The sequence below is a fragment of the Stegastes partitus genome, unplaced genomic scaffold (genome assembly GCF_000690725.1).
Source record: "Stegastes partitus isolate 25-593 unplaced genomic scaffold, Stegastes_partitus-1.0.2 Scaffold609, whole genome shotgun sequence".
Taxonomy (NCBI): Eukaryota; Metazoa; Chordata; class Actinopteri; family Pomacentridae; genus Stegastes; species Stegastes partitus.
This window is the reverse complement of record NW_007578340.1, coordinates 125,583-147,544: the sequence shown is the minus strand read 5'-3', so window position 1 is coordinate 147,544 and position 21,962 is coordinate 125,583. Positions and strand designations below refer to the sequence as shown.

The 21,962-nt window shown below is 42.0% G+C and overlaps 1 protein-coding gene across 1 annotated transcript in view; it reads right to left on the bottom strand.

The window, feature by feature from the left end:
- LOC103362861 (unconventional myosin-XVB-like) overlaps nucleotides 1–21,962 on the bottom strand; it is a 68,155-nt gene that overhangs the window by 14,782 nt on the left and 31,411 nt on the right. Inside the window, exons 18-41 of the mRNA XM_008289371.1 lie at nucleotides 21,868–21,954; nucleotides 21,218–21,321; nucleotides 20,891–21,109; nucleotides 18,636–18,714; nucleotides 15,130–15,249; nucleotides 13,561–13,729; nucleotides 11,196–11,286; nucleotides 10,785–11,058; nucleotides 10,571–10,677; nucleotides 9,874–9,933; nucleotides 9,724–9,799; nucleotides 9,440–9,558; nucleotides 8,372–8,487; nucleotides 7,244–7,385; nucleotides 6,976–7,087; nucleotides 6,255–6,594; nucleotides 6,090–6,153; nucleotides 5,574–5,646; nucleotides 5,418–5,494; nucleotides 5,251–5,327; nucleotides 4,243–4,373; nucleotides 4,066–4,160; nucleotides 3,870–3,947; nucleotides 3,676–3,772 (exon numbers count right to left, since the gene is read on the bottom strand). Of these exons, the coding sequence (XP_008287593.1) occupies nucleotides 3,676–3,772; nucleotides 3,870–3,947; nucleotides 4,066–4,160; nucleotides 4,243–4,373; nucleotides 5,251–5,327; nucleotides 5,418–5,494; nucleotides 5,574–5,646; nucleotides 6,090–6,153; nucleotides 6,255–6,594; nucleotides 6,976–7,087; nucleotides 7,244–7,385; nucleotides 8,372–8,487; nucleotides 9,440–9,558; nucleotides 9,724–9,799; nucleotides 9,874–9,933; nucleotides 10,571–10,677; nucleotides 10,785–11,058; nucleotides 11,196–11,286; nucleotides 13,561–13,729; nucleotides 15,130–15,249; nucleotides 18,636–18,714; nucleotides 20,891–21,109; nucleotides 21,218–21,321; nucleotides 21,868–21,954 (2,907 nt within the window). The remainder of the gene's footprint in view (nucleotides 1–3,675; nucleotides 3,773–3,869; nucleotides 3,948–4,065; nucleotides 4,161–4,242; nucleotides 4,374–5,250; nucleotides 5,328–5,417; nucleotides 5,495–5,573; nucleotides 5,647–6,089; nucleotides 6,154–6,254; nucleotides 6,595–6,975; nucleotides 7,088–7,243; nucleotides 7,386–8,371; nucleotides 8,488–9,439; nucleotides 9,559–9,723; nucleotides 9,800–9,873; nucleotides 9,934–10,570; nucleotides 10,678–10,784; nucleotides 11,059–11,195; nucleotides 11,287–13,560; nucleotides 13,730–15,129; nucleotides 15,250–18,635; nucleotides 18,715–20,890; nucleotides 21,110–21,217; nucleotides 21,322–21,867; nucleotides 21,955–21,962) is intronic.

The window sequence follows — 21,962 nt, the reverse complement described above, 5'->3', positions numbered from 1 at the left end:
TTGGCAGCCAATCTCTCTGTCAGTGTGTGGCTGAGGGCGTGGCTTGCCACACTGCATCTGGCTGATTGATGCACCAGTAAATCATCTCACCTCATCCAGACCTCCATAAATCTCTGGCTTCTCCTCCTCTCCAGTGCCAAATTGTTCTGCTGCTGTGGTAAAGCAACAGCGGCTCTCCAGCCACCTTCAGTGCAACAAGCTGAGTATTTATCTTTAGTGCTTCTTATTTGCTACTTTGCTGATCTCTTGTGAGCTTGTGTGTAAATTAGCCTGTGTGCTTTACCATCAGCAGCAAATTTCCCTCACAGCTTTCTTCATGTTCAGCCAACTCACCTTCCTCAGACATACTACACTGCCTCCAGTCAATCATCTCCAGTCAGCCCTCAGTCATCTCTTCTCTCCTTTAAAGACTGCTCGTTTAATAAATCCACCTTTTCCAGCACAACTCCCAGTGTTCTGCCTCTGGGTCCAGAAGAAAAACCCTAACTTCATACAGCATTCCTTTAGTCATTTACCACAAAAGTGTTGGAGAATCATATTCAAGTGCATGATAACCGCAAGTGTTAGTCTGGGTAGTCTGGAGTTTGACACCTGTCTCCTTGCCTTTAGGAATTGGAGGAGGCATTCAGAGATGTTGTCCTTGCACACAAGAGCAACTCCAGCAACAGCAATTTAGATTTTTAGCAATCCTAGGAACTTCTTTAAAAAAGCAACTGGACTTCTTGTCAAGGTTCTTCACAATGTTTAACTTCTCATTCAAGAAGCTTCTTCAGATCTCAGGTCAGAACTCAGACGACTCACTTCGCAGTTGTCTGTGAATCTACAGAGACAACTTTCCTAACACTACACACAAAGATGCTATTTGGGAGAGAGAAACTGAGTCAGTAAAAGATGCGGAGATGTGGAGTATCTGTGCCTGCTGCAATGCTGTGTATGGTTCTCTTAAAGGTGGGAGAAATACTTTACTCTTAAATTACTTAAGGATGGGTTGCCTGCTGTAGACCCATCCTGCAGTCAAGTTATCCTCACGGCTTTGCAGTACAACCTAGTAACATGGATCATTGCAAACCATGGCAAACAAGGCTCTGGCAAGGATGCGACAGCCCAAAACTCTGCTGCCGGAGGAGGAGTGACCCTGTAAGTGCGCTCATTAATCGCTTTCCCTGTGCTTGCAGGATAAGGGTGTTGAACCATGAACTAAGGGAGACCCTGAAAGATAATCTGGAGTGGAGTCCCATTGGTGATGGCGGCGCGCATAGATGCAGTGGCCACTTCAGGAGACAACGAAAGTGAAAGTTTTGAGTGTCTTGTCTATCCCAGACGTTCATTCCGCAAAACTTGCAGCCGGGAGACTTTGCTGGGCATCAGGACAGTGAACGGTGCTGGAATTGCGGCGATCGGTTGTGATTTGGACATACTACACCAACACAGAGTCCGATCGGAGACTACGCCGGCAGTTATCCGAGTGAGAGGGAAGCGCAAACAGTATGAATGTAAACAAAGGAGAAGGAAGAAAGCGGGGATCCATGCTAAAAGCTAACCCCTCCAGACCAGCAGGACCGTCCCCCTACTCTCCAATGTCTGCTCCCTCAACAACAAGCTGGACGGGTTACGTTTTCTGAGAGAAACCCACAGAGAGTGAAAAGACTGCTGTGTGTTTGCTTTAGCAGAAACATGGCTCCATGAAAACATCCCAGACGGACATAGAGCTGGAGGGGACGACATTATTCTGGGCGGACAGACAGACAGCTAGCTCTGGGCAGCATCTGCGACTTCACCATTGTCACACCATCGTGTGTGTCTTTGTGTCCCTGAAGACCTACCAGGACCTGAAGAGGTTCGCCATGTTCAATGAATGGCGGCGCTCATGGACGCCTCTTCAGGAGACAGCGAGAGTGAACATTTAGTGTCTTGTCTATCCCAGACGTGCATTCCGCAAAACTTGCTGGTTGAATAATCCTGAAGAAACGCTCTCTTATCTTGCCTGTACTGCTGTGTATGTACAGCAAAATGACAATAAACTTGATTTGATTTGATCAGGTTGTTGTTTTTTGTGAAACTATGCCGGCAACTCTTGCAGTCAAACTGGCACCAAACGCATTGCTCTGGTTTCCTTTGGAATACATCAGTGAGGGTGAGAGGTGGATCCTAGCAACTGGGCAGCCCAGGGTTTTTATACACTATGTCCAGGCCTATGCCCTGGAGAGATCACTTCAGTGCTGCTGTTTTTGCAATGTCAGAAACAACACAGGAAGCAGCAGTTTCAAGCCCAGAGTAGACTGGGGTCAATTCAAGGGCTACGGTGGGAAGGCACCATCGCAGTCCCATTGGTCAGCTTTTGGCCCCCTGAGCTGGGCCCCTGGCCAATAAGGTGCTGACCCACCATGGCTGTCTGTTCCATTCATTTCTTGGAGCTAAAGAAAAAAATAAAATAAATGGCAAGCAGATCATCAACATCCGCAACAAGCAAAATACAAAGAAAAAAAACACCAATCCTAGACCTAGCAAGCTGGAATGTCAAAATGTCCTGGCCTCTCTGACAACCTGCGACAGGTTGATGACTCCAGGAAAATAGCCATCATCAACTGAGAGCTTTATAGGCTCAATATTGACATTGCTGCACTGCAAAAGACTCAACTTCCATCAAACTGCAGCTTCCGAGAACAAGACTACAAGTTCTTTTGGCAAGGCAAGGAGCCCAAGCTATGCTCTTTCCATGACCTCTGTATCACCAGCATGTTCTTCAGCAAACCTCACCACAGCAAACCTGGCCGCATCCCAGAGCCTATCACTGGCACCAGCTGCATCTCATAATCACTTGAAGAACCTCACTTTTTCTCATCTCACACAGCTACCACAACACTGACTGTGACACTAACCATTCCGTGGTCACCAGCATGGTGCATCTTCTGCCCAAGCAAATCCACCATTCCAAACAGAAAGGGTGCCCATGTATTAGTGCCGCCAAGACATCAATCCCTGACTTTGTGTGAGTGCCTTGCCAGTTTGATCGAAGAGGTCTCCAGGGACTACGCCTCAACCAGTGCTGAAGGGACATGGAACTACGTTTGTGACTTCATCTACAAATCTGCCATGGACACCATTGGCAAGAAAAAGAGGCAGAGCCCAGACTGGTTCACTGTTTTGGTCACGTCAGCCATATGCAGGACAGATGAATCTCTAAGGACTTGTTGTATGGCAAGCTTGCCACTGACTCCAGACCTGCAGGACGACCTGTCCTTCACTGTGAAGATGTCTGCAAAAGAGACATGAAGGCCGGCAGTATTGACAGAGCAAGCTGGGAAGCTGCAGCTTCCGACCGTAGCAGATGGAGGCTTGCCGTCAAGGACAGCATCAAGACTGGTGAGCAAAAGACAGAGGACTGGTGGGAAGAGGAGAAAGAGCACAGAAGGCAGAGGCCAGCTTCAGCTAACCAACAGCCAAGTGCGGAGTTTACCTGAGAAAACTGCAATAGCACTTGTACTTGTCGCTCCCACATCAGCTTGTACAGCCACAACAGGCACTGCAACTAATCTGCCAACTGATCTATGGCGCACACTCCATTGTCTCCCGAGGCAGACAGATGCACACAAGAAAAATTACTCAAATTTAAAATGAAATGATCAACACTTACTTTGCTTTCTGTGTTTGTTAGACAGTATTGGTATGATTTACCTTTATGTCTGGTAGCAAGGATGGAGAACTCTTTGATTTCGTTGATATGTGAGATTCCCATTTCTTTACATAGGTCTGTTACCCCCTCTGCTACCATCTAGAGGAAGACAAATAAAACCATGCAGATATTTTGATTAAATATAAGCCTAATGATTTGATTCATAAATATATTTTTAGATATAAATTAATCTTACAGTGAAGTTGCGGATCTTGATGGGGAAGTCCACTCCCCCTGGCAGCTGAATAGGAATGAGTTGAGAGGTTTTGCCAGCCTAAAGAAAACCAAGGCATGCTCACAATGAGATTTACTGCAAATACAGAGAATAATGACACAAAACAGGTAAAATATACCATGAAAAGCATGTTTTTAGTTACTTAAGATCAACTTGCCAGAAAAGCTTCCATCTCGACATGTGAGGGGGTGCTGCGGCGACCACCAAAGGTGAGAGAGCGCTGGAGGTTATCCTGACACAAACCCGCCAGCTCTGACGACAAAGATGGTTATCATGAAAAAGCTATCTAAACATTTAACAGACACATTTTTTGCAGTCAAATCACTTTCTCCACCTTGGTATGGGTGTTCATAATCCTCAGAGATGTCCTGTAGGTGGCGTGTGACGTAGGGTTGCAGAGTACTGGAGCAAGGGAAGAAGCCAGTTGTCAGGCTGAGCAGTCGCCAGCCGAGCGTACAGCTGGCTCTGCAGAGATGACAAACCACAATTAGACATTAACTGTAACAACTAGGAAGCCATCTTTTGGGATTAAATTTCATCTGTTGCTGTTTATGAGCCATTTGAGATTTTGCTTTGATTAAATTGTTTTTTGTTTTTTTTTTAGATAGCAGCCTTGCAGCTGTTTCTTTTATGTGTTTGCATTACAGTAGCCTTTAGATTTTGGATTGCTCAGATTCTCTTAATGAAAAAATTCAAACAATGGTACAGTGCTTTTTGCAAAGTTGGAGGAACGGTACACTTAGACATATTCTTAGCTCTAAACTAATTGATTTAACTGTCCATATTTTATTGATCAGGGATCAGTAACGTATTTCTGATTCTGATTTTGATTCTTCTGCCTCCATCCTTTCTTGCACTGCCTCTGCTAAAACAACTTTGGATTCAGAGATTACTGGGTTGGAATCAATGGCTTTAATTGATATGGCTCAGGACCACCGTATCTCCCACCAAACTGATGTCTGTTTCAAAAGGACCCTGGAGGGAGAAGACTTGCCCCTCAAGAAAACCTTTTGTGATTCAGGTATCTGGCATTAGGATGGGTTTACCTTGTAACTCTTTTGCTGTATGTATTACTGATCTTCCATAAATGACAATATAAGTTTCTGTTTCTACAACAGTGTCACCAAGTTCTGCAATGAATGTCTCTCCTTTCTGTTCATGACAAATTAATGTCGATAGCAAGGTAAAGCTTTATATCTTTTTGAAATAAATAGTACTCCATTTCATAATCCATTGTTTATTATTTACTTACAGGTTTGGAAAGTTGTACGTTCATAATTACTCAGTAGTACCATTCAAGTGAAACTGTTCCCAAGACCTTTGTTAAGTGGCAAATACTTACTTTGTTGGGTTGTTGGTGGTTTGCTTGATGACCTGGCAGTAGATTTCATCTCTCAGCATCTCATTTTCCCTGCCTCGCTGCACAGTACAGAAAAACTCTTTAAATCTCATCAACGTCTGTCTGAAGTGCATCTAACTCACCGAGGCACTGATTTAATGAACACGTACCAGCAGGAAATTTCCCAGGCAGTCTAATTTGGTGTAATTCTTCCTCAGTGGCATGTCATCCATGAACTGCAGCAAGTCTGGAGGGACACATAAATGGATGGATGATGGAGGAACAGAAAAACAGTGATTACTATGTGATAGTGTAGATGCACTTACCTGTGAAGCACTGGACAGATCCAGCTTTGAGTTCATCATCTTCGTAGTGAATGAGGGACTCCTCAATGGGAATCTGGATGAAAATAAAAGATATTGCAGTTAGTTTTTAGTTTTGGTAATTTAAAAAGTTCCATTGATATGGTTCCTCATTTTAAATTTAAACCAAGGATGTTAAATATCTCAGAAATTTTGTTGGCAAGGTCTAAGAAACCAAAGACAGATATGTCAGCAAGCCCTGTGATGGACTGGCAACCTGTCCAGGTGAAACTGCCTTCACCTTGATTCAGCTGGGATAGACTCCTTCGCCACAGCAGTGGTGGCACTTATTTTACGATGAGCAGGTCTACAGCCTGTTTTCAGTGGCTGAACAACATCATTTTATTTCAGAAAAGCTTGTACTATAGCTGTGAGTTGACTAGTAATTCTAGAATTCCAGGCCAGCATCGTATGGACACATGCTTACTCTAAAGTCGGAACATGTGGTCACGTGACATCAGAAGGATTGAAATGCCTTACCTCTGTGTGCTGAACTGCCTCTGAAAAATTCCTCCCACTTGCTGGCAGACCTGTAGTCCCCACTCTTTGATAAACAAATAATGGGAGCACAAAATTAGTCTAGTAATGCTACATGAACCCAGACTGCTGTCATCCACAACCATAATTAGCATTCTTCTAGCATACCTAAAGTACTTCGAGGCAAAGTCAGCCATGGCAGTGAGGATCTGTAACTCATGGACAGAGCCCTGCATTGAGCTCTGTACTGATCTCTGGAGTTCCTTTGGCGAGCCGGGGACCGAGGCCTCTCTGCTGAGCTGCTCTGAATCAGTGCTCCCCATGCGTCTGCTCATGGGACTTGGAGACTGGACCTTAGGTGGGCTGACAGGTCTTGTGCTCCTCATGCTTTTCCTCAAGTCATCTCTTCGGTCTAGATGTAGATAGTGGTAGTCTGGAGCTGCTGATGGCTGAGTAAGGTTCTCTGGGAAAAGACCAGAGCGCCCTCCCATGGTGCCAAAACACCAGCCTGGTGGATTACACACAAAAATATTGTTTGATGGGAAGAAGATGTTGATGTGTAATAAACCATGGATATAAATATCCATATCTAGCCCTGGTGTTGTATAGCCCGACCTATCTCCACAGTACTGTGTTATTGCTGGTCTGGCTGCACCTTATTATCATTCTGTTGCATGCAAGATACAAGCACTTGTCATTGACATGAATAATGGACTAAAATCACCAAGCAGGGCTGATTCATTGCATGTCTCAAATCTTTGAAGCCAAAGTTTGGCAGAAATTACAGTCTTATACCTGCCATCTATATCTGGTGAGTCAAATTAACGTAACTCTAAAAACCATCATACGCATACGAGTATGCCTGACATTATCATTATCATTAACTCACCGCTCTGAAGTCCTTCCATTGGCAGGAGTTTGATGATGTCACCTTTGCTGAGGTTAAGCAGACTCTTGTCATCTGTGACAAAGCTCTTCAGGGCTACTACATGGCCTGAGTCCTGGAGAGCAGGGAAACAGATGTGCAAAATTCTGACAAATGGACTAAAATTGCTTAGGCTTTAACTAAAGCAAGAGGGGATATGGGCAGGAGATCTTACAAAGCTTCAGAAGGAGAGAGGATTGAATGAGCCATGATGATAAAAAAAAAAGAGCACCTTGGTGAGTTCCTTGAGGAATAATCTGATCATGGCAGTGATCTGAGGAGCTCTGAACGACTGCAGAACCACGCTTTCACTCTTCAGCTCCAGTTCCACTCTGTCGGTACCTTGGAGATCAACTGACAGCACATCTGCAAAACTACATTCATGCAGGCCCAAGTTAACAATCTGTGCAAAACACATAAGCTAGAACAAGTAAGAAGAAAGTCAGAAAACAGAGAAAATAAAAGCAGATAGCAACTGTAACAGAGCTATTGGCTTTACAACTTACTCCAACGCAGTGTAGCATTTAGCTGCTAAAGAGCTAGATTTTTTTTTTTCAGGAGTTGGTGGAGACAAATCCAGAGGTAAAATTAAAATTTATATTGGACTTATTATTATCAGGTGGATACAAACACAGCCATAATAAAAACTACCTGTGTCTGATGAATGCATAACTCGCAGCTTTTTGGGGTCACAATGTGTTCGCAACTTGTTCCATGGCCTCTAGATAGTCCATTGCTCATAGTTTCTACATGACTGTAAATAAAATACAGCCCTGCAATTGTGGGGTTGCTTGTCCCAAGCTTGTCAAAATGTCCTCATGTACACAGTTGAGATCTGATATTTTACCCCTCAGAGTAAAACTGGACACTATGTAAGTCAGAACGAAGAGGAGTGGATTTGATCACTGTGCCATCTTAATAGCAGAAAATCCTGTGAGTTTGGTAATGTGTCCCAGTGGTCAAAGGCACTGGATTAAGACTCCAGTCTCTTAGAAGGTGTGAGTTCAAATCCTACCCCTGCCAGTACAGCTTTTTATTAATCTCAAAAGAAATTTATATTGGACTTTTGGTCCAATATATGGTTAGAAACAAAACAGAAACAGATGTTTTAAACACAATTTATAAAGACTGAGGTGGACATTTACATTCACTAAGTAAAAAAAATGAGGATGTTATTTTAAAATTGTGTTTATGTGTCATTTTTATTAGCTGTATTCTTCTTGTTTGTCTTGCTATATTTTGAATGTTTGATATTGTTTATAACTGTGTCCTTCACAAGGTTGAAACTAAAACGGTGGATCACAAGAAGTCATTTTGCTTTTTTCTCTGCTGTGTTTATGTACGCTGACAGGAGGTTTACCTGTAGCTCTTAAGCACACGGAGATGTTTCGGGTTGATGCCTGATGCTTTCACCACCTTCAGGAAACGAATGCCACGGTGAGACACACCTAAAACCTGAGCGTCCCAACTGTCCGGCTGCACATGAAGATGAGATGCAAATATGAGTACAAAGCCATCCTCACAATGAAGCATGTCTCTTCTGCATTCACAAATACTGCAAATCCTGCAAGCATGCAACTGTGATAGGTGCAAGCTCAACATTACCACAGTATAGAAATTAAGTATTACAAGTAAAGAATCTGCATTCACATTTTTGGAACTTTCCAACAGTAATAGACGACATCATACTTTATTTGTCAATTATATTTTGGATTGTTGATCTGCCCTTGCAATTTAACGTTGAACAAAAAGGAAAAATATTTGCCCTTGAACTGTAGTGGAGAAGAAGTATAAAGCAACGGGAAATAGAAATACTCAAGTAAAGTACAAGTACCCAAAAACTGAACTTAATTACAGTGCTTAAAGTAAATGTACTTAGTTACTTTACATTACTGCCCTCTGATCTATTTGTCTAAATCACTAAGAATGTTTTGGCTCTCGAATCATCATGTTGTTGCTAAGTACTGACATTTACTACATAGTGTTTGGTCAGTATATCTCTCTGAGGTTAATAAGTACAAGAAAATTAAATTTTGGCATGTTAAGCTGTGAATTTTCATTTTAACTTAAACCAGGTACCTTTCATTACTATGGCCAGCTGTGGAGGCCTACAATACCATATTTGATACACAGCAACAAAACAAAAGCCAGTAGTTGCAATAACCAATCAACACAAGTCATATCGCCAAAGGAGTGGACTTATCAGCCATTGTCATGCCTCCAAAATCTTGTGAGTTAAGTCCTGAGCATGTGCCCATGTGTGGATGGACAAGCGAGCACTCATTTTAGTCCCAGGACCAAATTTGTGCACACAGAGCAGAAATGTCCCTTTAGTTTAATGGAGACGAGTCTGAAAATTTCACAATAAACAAGTCTTCCAGTTAATAGGCGCCCATAGAACTGAGTAACTCTTTATACTCATGCTCACCTTTATAGGAAACAGTCGAGTAAAATAGTTTTCCCAGTTGTCTCGAGCGGCAATGACAATCCTCTTCTTCATGGTGTCATCCTGGATGGTGCTTATAGTTGTTCCAACATTAAAAGTTGCTACACGGAATGGTAAAAAAAACAACAACACGTAATTGAGAAACAAACAATGCAGGAGCAAATTACTATCTGTTTCAGTATATATCTAAGGATACAGAGTATGCCCTCTGGCCACTGGTGAATGAGGACTGGAACAAAGTTAAAACAGTTTTTAAAAAATCTCACCAAGCAGATCCTTCATCTTTCTCCTCTCCTCCCTGCTGAGCCTTACACAACTGTCAGAGTAGGTGTCCCTCATGATCTGAAAAAGACATCACATATTGTCCAGAGTATAACGTCTACAGGATATCAAGACACACATGTAAGTATACTCACCTGTTCACACAACAGATTGAGGATGTATGGCCGGTTGAACATCTCTCTGGGGTAGAACACCTGCACAGAATGCTTGAGGTTCGTGAAGTGGACTTAAAACAACAATATTTCTACTTCAAATTGCTTATGTAGTAAATCAGTGACTGCATAAATGAAATGCCTTACTGTGTAGTAAAATGCATTAGTAAAGAATTTGTAGTAATTATGTAGCTTAGTCGGTATTTTTGCTTTATTCTTGCAAGTAAATACTAATCCATCCATCTATTATCTATGCACCGCTTAATCCTCATTAGGGTCGCGGGGGGGCTGGAGCCTATCCCAGCCGACTCAGGGTGAAGGCAGGTGACACCCTGGACAGGTCACCAGTCTATCGTAAATGCTAATATTTTATCTATTTATTACTTCATTGCTTCAGTGTTCAACACAAAATTCCAAATGAAATATAGTATAAGCTACAACGTGGAGTACATACTTGTCTTAGTGTCATTATTCTACTCCCTGTTCCTTTTGTTTCCACAGTGTGATAAGAGTGAAGCAAAAGAGTAAAGTTGAAAGGCATAAAACCAAACTAATGACCTGTGGATTTATAACTACGAGCAACATGTTTCACTTAACATATAGTCATTTGATCAGTTGTTAACAGAAGCAAATTTCCTGATGAATGCCTCAGTTGTGTTTGCATATATGTCTATCTCACTTCTTTTCGCAGGAACAGTTTTCCTGGCATGTTGGAGTAAGAGAAGTAAACCCCAGCAGAGAAGCGGTGAAGCTTTGACCGAACATCTTCCTCATCTGGCATCATATCTACAGAAAACAAACAGTGGAATGAATGCTGATTAGCATCCTTGGTCATATCATCCTTTAATGCTTGTAAACATGATGTGGCAAGAGAAAAGGCGAGGGACACCCACTGAGAGACGGGGCAGCCATGGGTGGTGGCTCAGGGATGTTCTGAAGGACAGGTGCTGGGTGTAGAGGAGGTGGTGGGGAGGGAGGGGGAGAAGGGGAGGAGTTCCTTGAGCGCTGTGAGCTAAACAGGTCCTCCAGGGAGCGCTGTTTCTGCCTCATGTTGTTGGAAATAACTCGGCGTCCCCTGGTGGATGGAGGAGAACGTGGGGGGGAGCGAGTCCTCGGAGGACGCTGCTCTGTCTTGATTTTGAGAGGGGGTGGAGGCACCCACTGCTTCTGTATGCAGCAAGGACAGGAAAATGTGACTGAGACACATATGACAGAATAACAAATGTAGCACTCTTAATTTCCAAAGATATATGCATTTGCGTTGTATTTGGACTTGCAACTATACCCTTTCCGAATACTCTCACCTTCTGTTGTGGCACTGGTGATTTGTTTTTGAGTTTGGCCAGAGCTTCCTCTTTGGGATCTGTCTTCTTTACAAAGGTTCTTATTGTAGGTCTGTGAGGTGAATAAAAGATGCAAACACACACATTACAGAAGTTATTAGAGAGTAAGGCCCTTAGATCAATTTACTCCTCATTTAGCTGGAGAACAGATGCTTTTCAAGGACTTGTTGTCATCTTCAACTTGATAGTATGAGGGGAAGACAGCTTTATAATTCACAAAAAACACTCACTTAAAGTAGCACAGAAAAATTTAATAAATTAAAACAAAATGTTGTCCAGGTTGCCTGGGGAGTAAATGCATACCATGTAACCACAATGGTCCCCCAGTTCAAACCAGGCCCGTGACCTCTCCTGCATGTCATCCTCTTTCTTTAGGTTCTCACTGTTCTAAGTGATTTTTTTTTGTAAATCCATGTGCTGCTCATGAAACATCAATGAAAAAGCAATGTTCTGCATTGGCGATGTCTTAAAGATAATTTGGTATCCATAATAAAACTTGGGTTAAATGCTTTAGTTGTTATTTCACACTGTTTTTATGCACACAGTGTTATTTATATATTTTAATTTTACATGCTTTTTGTATAGGTCTTTGATAATAATGATGGCGTAAAGTCACCAACCCAATGACAACCATAAACCTGTAGTATTCCCTTTGAAAAGCAGCAGTCTTCAGTCAATGTTGGAGACAGGTGCTCTCCGTCTCCAGGCAGGTCATTCCAAACATTTTACAACTCCTTCTAAGGGATTTGAAGGTGTTCCCAGGCCCGATGAGATATGTGATCTCCCCAGTGAATCCTAGGTCTACACAGGATCTCCTACCAGTTGGAAAGCCTCCAATGGAATGCACCCAGGAAGTATCTTAATCGAATTCTTGAACCACCTCAGCTGACTCCTTTCACTATGAAGTAGCAGCGACTTAACTCCAATCTCCTTCCAGGATGCCCAAGCTCCTCACCCTATCTCTAAGGCTGAGCCCGACCACCCTTCAGAGGAAACTGTTTTTGGCTGCTTGTATCTGCAAAAGCATTCTCTTGGTCATAATGCAAAGTTTCTGATCATAGTTGAAGGTTGAAACGCAGATCAACTGGTAAATAAGGAGCTTTTCCTTCTTACTCAGGCCTTTCTTCACCACGACAGTCTAGGACAATGTCTGTAATACTGATGATGATGCACTAACCCATCTGTCCATTTCATGTCCCATTTTCCAACTTTTCACTCATGAACAAGATCCCAAGATAACTACATTCTTTTACTTGGGGCACAAACTCCTCCCCAACCCAGAGGGAGCAATCTACCAGTTTGTGACAGAGAACCACGACCTCAGACTTAGAGATGATGACTCTCGAACCCCCCCCTCTGGAGCCAGGCAGAGGAGGGGAGCTCACTGGTGAGTATGTGGTGGTCGGGTCTGGATCCATAGGGCCCGGTCAGGGACAGCCCAAAGACGTAAAATGTCAAAAGTAATACTGCCCAGTGGGACAGCAACCTACAGAGTGTGAGGGCAGACAACTAGGTGGTGTAGACATCTGGCATCACAGACTACTTCTGACCAATAAGATTGCAAGAATTGCTTCTCACATGTGTATACACTTGTGAATTCATTCTTTTGCATCTTTTTTGTCAATAATACAGATAAATGATGAAGTTCCAGAAGAAGACATATTTGCTCAAGTATTTACATGACCTCCTCCATATTGCACTGATAAGCTGGAATGTTCTGCATCATGGCCTCTGCATCACTTCCTGTTTGTTTGTTTGTTTTTTAAATAAGATTTCTGAAGATTGATAATAAATGATTTCTTTGCGAGCGCTTTGTGACACTATTCAATATAGGTTGTCATGCTCCTTTCAGAAATTCAAATCTCTGTCTTGGGCAGTACTATGTTTAGTCTCTGCAAGATGCATTAAGAATCTGAATTTAAACTTCTAGAATATTTAAAGTGTTACATCGCATATATTATTCAGATATCTGACTTTTATTTTCATCTGAGTCCCAATTAAAACTTATGGGTAACACTTGCTTAAAATGTACCTTTAACATGTCAGATTTTATTTTTAATTTAACAAGTTGTGATTGTAGTTTTATCACATATAGTCTGTACAACAAAGCAGCAACAGTGAGAAAAAGATCAGAGACATTATGCCCTTCCATTATTTAACCACAGAAACTTTGATTCAAACATTTGAAATAAAAAAAAAAATGCACATCTGTGAATGCAAAGAGATGTAGAAGGTCAAAGCAGGATTCTTCAGGATATCAGATCAGCTGAAACCCAATTGAAATTTGGGGAAATGTGTCCACAGAGGATGAAGTACTGGAACTGACCTGACAGGCTCGAAGGTTTTAGGTTCCGGTTGGGGTCGGCTGTTGTACTGTTTGATGATATCCCGAATGTTGGAGGTGGGTTCATACAGAGGCTTCGCGAGAGGAGATGGGGTACGTCTTTCATTTGGAGGATTCACTTGTTGTGCAGGAGGAGTTGTGAAACGCTTCACTGTGGGAGAAGCAGCAGAAACTGTATCCTCAGCGAAATTATTTTTTATTGTAATATAAAATGAGAAACAAAGACCTTGTAAGGTTTCCTGTGCTACCTGGCACAGAGACATTAGCAGCACATCCTTTAAGTCTTGTAGGTTCAGACTTGTTCCTGCACATCCCTAAAACCCTGTCACTAATTGTGGACACCCAGTCAGTAGGTACTGACCCCTGCTGACTTGGAGCACCCCACAAGTCTTGCTAATTAAAAGATACTCATTCAACTCATTCATCTGGCCATAATGACTTGTTCCTTGCCAAAGTTACTCACATATTTACACCTTCCCATTTTTCCAGCACTGAACAGGATGTCTATGAAAACAAACTATCCATATACTGAAAATCAATAGGTCGATTTGTGATGCAGGAACTTGCAGGATGTTTTACAGTGGCCTGAATGTTATGTGTTTCAGCTGCCAGAACTGGTTCTGTAGGACCTCTTTCAGGAGAGGGAGATAGAAAGTACCATCTCCAGGGTGGATATGTCTGAGCTACCATTAAAAAACTGCTGTGCGAGTCTTAATGTCAATTGGTTAAACTCAAAGAGGACAAATGTGGATTGGTTAACCTCGAAAGGACAGTAAGCACCATTACTCTGCCTTTTCGATGTCTTTGTCACATAACAGTCCCCATCTCTAACATTGCTATCTCAAACAATATAGACTAACATCACAAACCTGCATTATATTTTGTTCTATGTAGTCGTAGAATTAAATTACGTTTTGTTACTGTTTTGGCAATTATTGTGGAATGGAAAAGGATGAAAGGGTTGCTTGGTCACCTGAGGGTTCAGACAAAACAGTATGTGCAAAGCATGGATGCATACATCAGTTGGTAAACCTGCCCTAACTGTCATCCAAGGAAACATGTCCTAATCCTGTACAATATCAAATTAAACATTTAGTAAACAGCTGTCAATCAAATGAGTTGCGTTTCTGTCAAGTTTGTTCATGTCAGGTATGGCATAGACGATGTGCAGTGATGTTCACAGCAAGCCAATCTGGCTAATCAAGTGTTCTTCACCCTAACAGCGTTTCAGCTGGAAAAGGCTGCTGCTAGCTTTTTATAGAGGAACTATTGTATCACTTCCCCTCAGTCCACAGAAACATTGCACAGGACTCTCTTGAGGGGAGCAGGGAAATTATATATCTGATGCAGCTTGACACATTAAATCAAAAAATACGAAAACAAAAAACCTTCTGCTAATGTGAATTAAGATGTTTTTGTCTCAAAATGTGAGTTTTGGATATCAGATAGCAAGACAAAAAATAGCTTTTATGACATGTTTGGTGAGTTTTTTAAATTAATTTGAAATTAGCTTTCTGAGTAATTAGTCATTTTTTAAATGTATCTTCTTACCCTTAGGCTTCGTTGCTACCGGTGGGGGAGATGGATGAGGTGGGGCGCGCTGCTGCTTGGGTGGGCTGGTGGATACTGGTCGTGGCTTTGGAGTTTTGGATTTACGTTGGTCCTTAAAGCCTGCGGGACAGTCCAGGAGAAAAATGGTGAAGACTAGCAACAACCCAGCCTTAAATTGGAAACTGAATGTAAGCACAGTGAGTTAAAATGCTACTTAATTCATTTAGACATCAAGGAGCTGTTAGAATGTTAATATAATCATTACAAGCAATCATTAAGTAAAAAAAAGTTTTTGATTTATTTTGGAAATATAGTGGGTAATCTCCACGTTAACTGTGTTACTAAAACTATGCTATCTAAGAGAATGGGCACAAATTACTTCTACCATGTGTAAACTTTTTTTTTTATAGTTTAGAACGCACTGGTAATTTCTTAACCCAATACATAATTGACTGTAAACAGAAAAAAAGGTGCAGATGTAAATTTCACCTGTTCTTTTATGTAAGGATGATCTGGAACTTTAAGTTAGTGAAATGTAGCCCTTCTTTGGCTCTATAACAGTGCTAAACTGTATTACCATCCTGACTGCTTTGGTTTGCCTGCTGCTAAACTGCTGGTGGAGAGGAGGGCTGCTCTGTCTGATTCCCATCTGTCACAGCACAGGACTAGTTTTTTTTGACATTTCCACTGAGATGTTTGATGCTCTGACAGTAAAAGCTCTGTTCCCAGCCATGCTTTGGCCAGACTGAACTAAAACCTTGGTCACAACCAGACACATGACTTTTGGGATTGTACATCTTCTGCGAGTTTTGGGTGCTGTGGAGGTCGTGGAGGTAGAGGAAAGGTTGCAAGGGCTCTGTCAGAAAGGTGCAAGTCTGCCTTGCGAGTTGCAGGGGTGACGTGAGATGTNTGCTGTGGAGGTCGTGGAGGTAGAGGAAAGGTTGCAAGGGCTCTGTCAGAAAGGTGCAAGTCTGCCTTGCGAGTTGCAGGGGTGACGTGAGATGTACATTCAAGCAGGGACGCTAATTGCAACGTGCGATTACCGTGGAAATTGTACTCACTTCTAGAGTTTGTCTTGCCACCTGTGTACGTGGCACGCACTCACCACTTAGGAAGGGAATGGAACACACAGAGAAGGTCAGTCATACTTGCCTCATGTGTTTGTGATGACGTACTGACGGCATACGTCAGTTTGACATGATTTTCAAAAAAAAAAAACAATACAAAAACAAACGGCAAAACAGAGACACTTTGAGTGATCAGGTGACATGCTATCTTGTAAATTCTGTTGACGTACTTCAGGACGTCCTGTCATTCCGGGGAGATTTACTTTTTTTTTTTATATATATATATATAGTATATGTATATAGATCCGGGACGATACAAATTGATTTCAGGACGAAAGTTAAAATATAATATTATAACAAATGGTGATGAAAATAAATATGGTTTCATGTTTTGTGTCGCACACACACAGATCCTGACAGCTTGGTGATGACAGCTTGCCTGCAGTGTCACTGTTACCCTCAGTACTGACTTGCAGCTGATACCGGCCAGCAGCATCTCCAGTGAGCTGACCCGCTCCTCCAACGGAGACACGTACCAGCTGTCACACTGATTCTCATCTATGTTGTTTACACATATTCTCTAATGATTACCTCTTTAAAAAAATTTACATTGTGTCCCAGTACAGTGTGCGATCCGCACATCAGTGATAAAGTCAACAGACGGGGTGTGTGTGTGTGTGTGTGTGTCAGGCTGGACAGTCAGTAACTTAAATAACTCTTAAGTGATAACTGGAGGACACTCAGCTCAGAAACAGTGAAGTCAGAGCTAAAGTGACTCTAGTGTCTCATCTTTTCACATGGATTTGTAGAAAATCTTGCCCCTGTTTCAGACATTAAAATGAACCCTTGTTTGCAAAGGTAGATTTAGTTAAAGCAATACAAAACTGATTATAATATGGTATATGTATTATTTGTTTGAGGCAATAATGCAATCTATGATCACTGGCGAAATGCAGGCGTGCGCCGTGAGTACACCTTTTATACTCCTGGCGTGGGGCGATGTACGCCCGCCGTGCGTTCGATTTTGTTCATGAGTTGTGAGTGCATGCGCCATGCTTTACACACAAGGGTCACTTGTTCCCTCATTGCGTGCGACGTACACCTTAGACTATAGATTTTCTTCCCATAGTGCCTTAAAAGTTACACTTGCTGTGTCGCCGTTTCACAGAGAATTCTTACAGTTTGTCTAAAATCCTCCGTACGTGCTTGCGGGCTGTCTGCGACCTCAACATTTCGCAAGACAAACTTCATGGCACATGCTATTCTGCACAAAATTTGGACACAGTCAGGCCGTAGGAGCCCACACAGCCGGTTGTGACCGAGGCTTTAAGGAAATGTAAAATGTTGGTTGTTTTGCCGTATCTAAGTGTTCCCCACAGGGTAAGAATTTACTTGTGGTGGTGGGTGGCACAGCATGACTGAAGTGCATGCAGAGACTTGTAGTTTAGAGGGAGAGAGTGTGAGCCAAAATATTTTCTAAGGCTACAGCTTACAAATGTCCATGAGGCACCTCATATGCAGGCTATCGGTACAGTTTACTGATGTTCATGAACCATCTCACAGGCATTAGTAGACATTACTAGGCTGTGGTGCACACAGCAGCCTCTAACCTCCACTCAGTTACTGCAGCGTGCAACTCAGGTGTATGATGAAAAGTCACTTTAAAAAGAAGTGAAATCTTCTAAAACCTATCTGACCTGAAAGTGAATGTTTCTTTTTTCTACTCAGGCAGTTTGCCCAGAGATCTGCAAAGTGTCAGGAACAAGGTGGAACCAATGGAGAGAGTTAGTCACATTTGACAGGTTTTTGGTTGCATGTGTGACCGAAATGCTCACACAAATGCTCAAACAAAAAATCTTCTGCCACACATTCAGACACACACACTAAAACTTTTAAGACCTTCAAATTACCCACAAACTAGCCCTAAATACAGGAAAATTGAAACATGTCAGATTAACTCTCGCAAAATACAATTCTTCATCTATCAAAAGCTAGTAGAGCCCAGAGGAACTACTTGTCATTACTTCGTCCTGATTAATATATATAAAGATTTTGTCAGGTTCAAGTTAGACAACACAACCACATGCAGTTGATTTGAATTACAGGGTCCAGACAGACAACTATTTATTCATTTGGGCAATACATTTGTACAGTTTTGGTATTGCCAAAAGTAACCAAAATGAAATTTCTCATGCCAGCCAAGATTCTATAAGATGCGCTGGAACAAATCCAATTTATTGAGGCCCCACCCAGCAACCCACAGGACCCAAAGGATCCACTGCTGACATCACACCACAGGACACCACCGGTGTGTCTGTGTCCCAACAATATTGAGTGTTTTTGGCAGCATGAGGGAAACAAGACAAAATCTGGCAGGTGGTTTTATTAGTGTGACAGATCGGTATGCTTCACTAATTGTTGTTTGTCGGTTCAACTCACCGATGTTCTGGAAGTAGTCCATCTTTTCGCTGAATGACTGCGGGTCATGTTGATCTTCTGAATCCACTTCTCTTACTGGCTGTTAAAGTAATGGACAACATGTTATCACAAATAAGGAGAAGACGCCCAGTGACATTTAGATAAATTGAAGTTTCTGTATTATTAGTAATTGATATGAATTAAATGTTTTCCTATTGAAAACAAATCATAGAAAAATACCAAAAACAACAATGAATGCATTTACTAATAAACATTGAGTGTGTACAGCTGATAAATTCTTTTTCCATATTAGCATCTCCACTGCGATTCAAAATCTACTAAAAGTCCCTTCAGCCTTACTTGAGCTACATTGTTGAACTGGCTGACACATCACTTCATCCCCATGATCTGTAGATTACTTTGACTTAACAACACAGATCAAGCTGCTTCCACAAATGGTTACTCAACTACCAAATGTGGATCAATCTGCTGCTGAGAATATTCCCTAACAAATGTATTATTTTCTCTTATCTGGGTTTTTCAATAACAGTCTTAAATGCAAATGTAGTGCACACCAAGGCTGAAAACATTGGACAATGACCACGAGTCACTTTGACTATTTAATGAACTGTAACGATTAATTGAAACCTCAGCCTTGACCACAAAAATTTCCCAGCATCTGTGTCATGTAATATCAGTAGCCTGTTTTGAAGAAAGACTAAGCCTACGTGGCATCAAATGTAGCCTATAGGCTACCAGGTAACATTTTATTAGGGTCCAAGCACTACAGTGTGTAGGACCCTATTGTAACCCTTGTGATAATTTTTGCACTGACTTTTGAAATGCGATTTTGAGGGCCTAAACATGCATGGAAACTCACCAAAATAGCCACACACATCAGGACTGGTGAAAATTTAGATATTTTAAGGCAGCTGGACATGTCAATGTCAAAATGGCTCCACAGCGCCACCTTGAAAATTTCAACTGAGTCCCATCAGAAGCAAGTTTGACCTAGACCTACGCAATTTGGTAGGTATATGGAGGAGGTCAGGATCAACAAAAAAGTCAGTGACAACCATATACCCTAAACCCAACAGGAAGTCCGCCATTTTGGATTGTTTGTTTGTCCAACTTGAGCTAAGTCCTCCTATGGGGTAAGTCACAGAGCACTGTAATTTGGGTAGTATGTAGAATACGCCTTGAAGGTAAAATGTTGTCAAAATCATCTGCAAAGGTTAAAGGGCGTGGCCACGGCAGCCCTCTGATTTTTGATCTTTCACCATGACAGAGGAAGTACTGTGTAACTACCCTGTACATGCTCCAATCTGCCTCAGACTTTTCACATTTGATCAAATTGTCGTTTTTTAAGAAAAGGGTTACAGTTAGGTGTTTGTCACTTTGCCTGGAGCACATTTCTGCCACAACCCTGACATGGGTCGCGTCCGATGTGTGGAAGTGCGAGGACCCATCCATCGCCGCTTGCGGCTTTAAGTTTCTCTCTTTTTTTAAATTACAGTATATTCCTCTGCTGATGGCTTGACAACCAACACATCCAATGTGTCATTGCAGCTTGCACTTTAAAAGAAGCCAGTGTGGGGCCGATGTTAAGGCCAATGCCTCTTTGTTTCTTTCATGCTTTTCTTGTTCATGTGTCTGCAAGGATCCACAAAGGTAAGCGAGACATAAATTTAATCATTAATCTAAGTCCAAGAGGGAGTACATAGTGCTACAGCCCAATCTGTAACGAAGCACTATGTCTTGTAAAAAAAAAAAAAAGCAAATTTACAGCCTTTCAGAAACCTCCACAAGAGTCATGTGTGTTTTTCTGGGTTCAATTTAAAGGGGAACGCAACTAATTGTGTAGCAGAGTGATGTGTGCATGTCCAGTGTCTGCTTTCAAAGTCTGCATCAGTCTGTGCACACTGCTGCAGAAAGCATACATTTGGTCACCTCCCCAAGAATGTCTGGTGCAGCCCAAAACCTAGCTAAGAACTGGCCAAGGCAATTTCTTCCTCCTTTTTTTGTTTGTTTTTCATGTAAAGACAAAATGTTCCTGTAGCAGCTTCTGCAATTTATGGGTTTAACAAATATTTGTTGTTCTTTATTAGACTGGGTGAAAATAAATGGACCACGGGCTACAAAAAGTTTAAGCAAAGTATTAGGAGATGGATGAACATATTAATGTTTTAAGTATTTTCATTTAATTTGTTGGTAAAATATTCATCCTGTGGAAAAAGCAAGAATGGCACACAGTAGTGTATGAAAACATACTACACCTCTGGCTTCGGCTGCCTGTAGCTCGGGCTGCGTTTAGGTGCAGGTGCTTTAGGCTGGGCACGTGGGGGTGAGGGAGATGGAGGGGAGGATGAGCGTGAGCGTTCCTTGGAGTACCGTACTGACTGACGCTTCGGCTGCCTCTCAACTTGATTCTTTCTCTGCTGCTCCAGTGTCTGCTGCTGAGACAGCGTCATCGCCTGCAGGGTCATCTGCTGGGCCTGGAGGGATGGAAGGACAAACTGACTGAGGACAAAGAAGCTCGGGAAAATATGTGTATAGATGGGAGTAAGTATTGGCTGAACACAACTTGACATCACGATTCTGACCATGAGAGTGGCTTGCTGGTTGATGAGAGCCTGCTGTGCTGCTGCCACCTGTGTAGGGTCGGGGAGAGGTGGAGCAGCAACAGGAGCCTGAGGCATCATCATGGCTGTGTAAGGACGATTATGACAAACTGTTACACACATTCAGGTATGAGACAAAGCAACCTAATTTCTGTACGTTTTCTGATTTCCACAGACACCACAACATGATATGATACTTAACAAACACGGTACATAAACACTAATACACATAAATCAAATCTTAAATGCCATTGCCAATTTTGTCTTTTTTTTTTGTTTACAAATGAATTTGCTATAATTTGGTTGCAGACCCCAATGAGCTGCTTTCTCAATTGTGAATGAGTCCATTTAACATTCTTTAAGACAGTTTTCCACACTAAAACAGTCCTCTTTCAGTTTATTACTACTGTCCACAGAAATACAGAGTTGGCTTTCCATTGTTCAACTGTTTTCTCAGTAAACACATGGCTAAACAATAAAAAATCCACACATTTACAATAATGCCATTCTTCCAGAGCCATTGCACATGCAAAGTGCCATTTGGTGCATTCCTTTAATCTACAGTGCACTGTGCAAAATCAGAGAGAGCTGTCTCTGAATTCACATGATCAAAGTTTCTTGTGGGGATTTACCTGGCATGGTTGGCATGGTTGGCATGGCTTGCATGGCTGGCATCATGGGCGCTGCACCATAGTTGGGCATTACTGGGTTGACTGCTCCTACACAT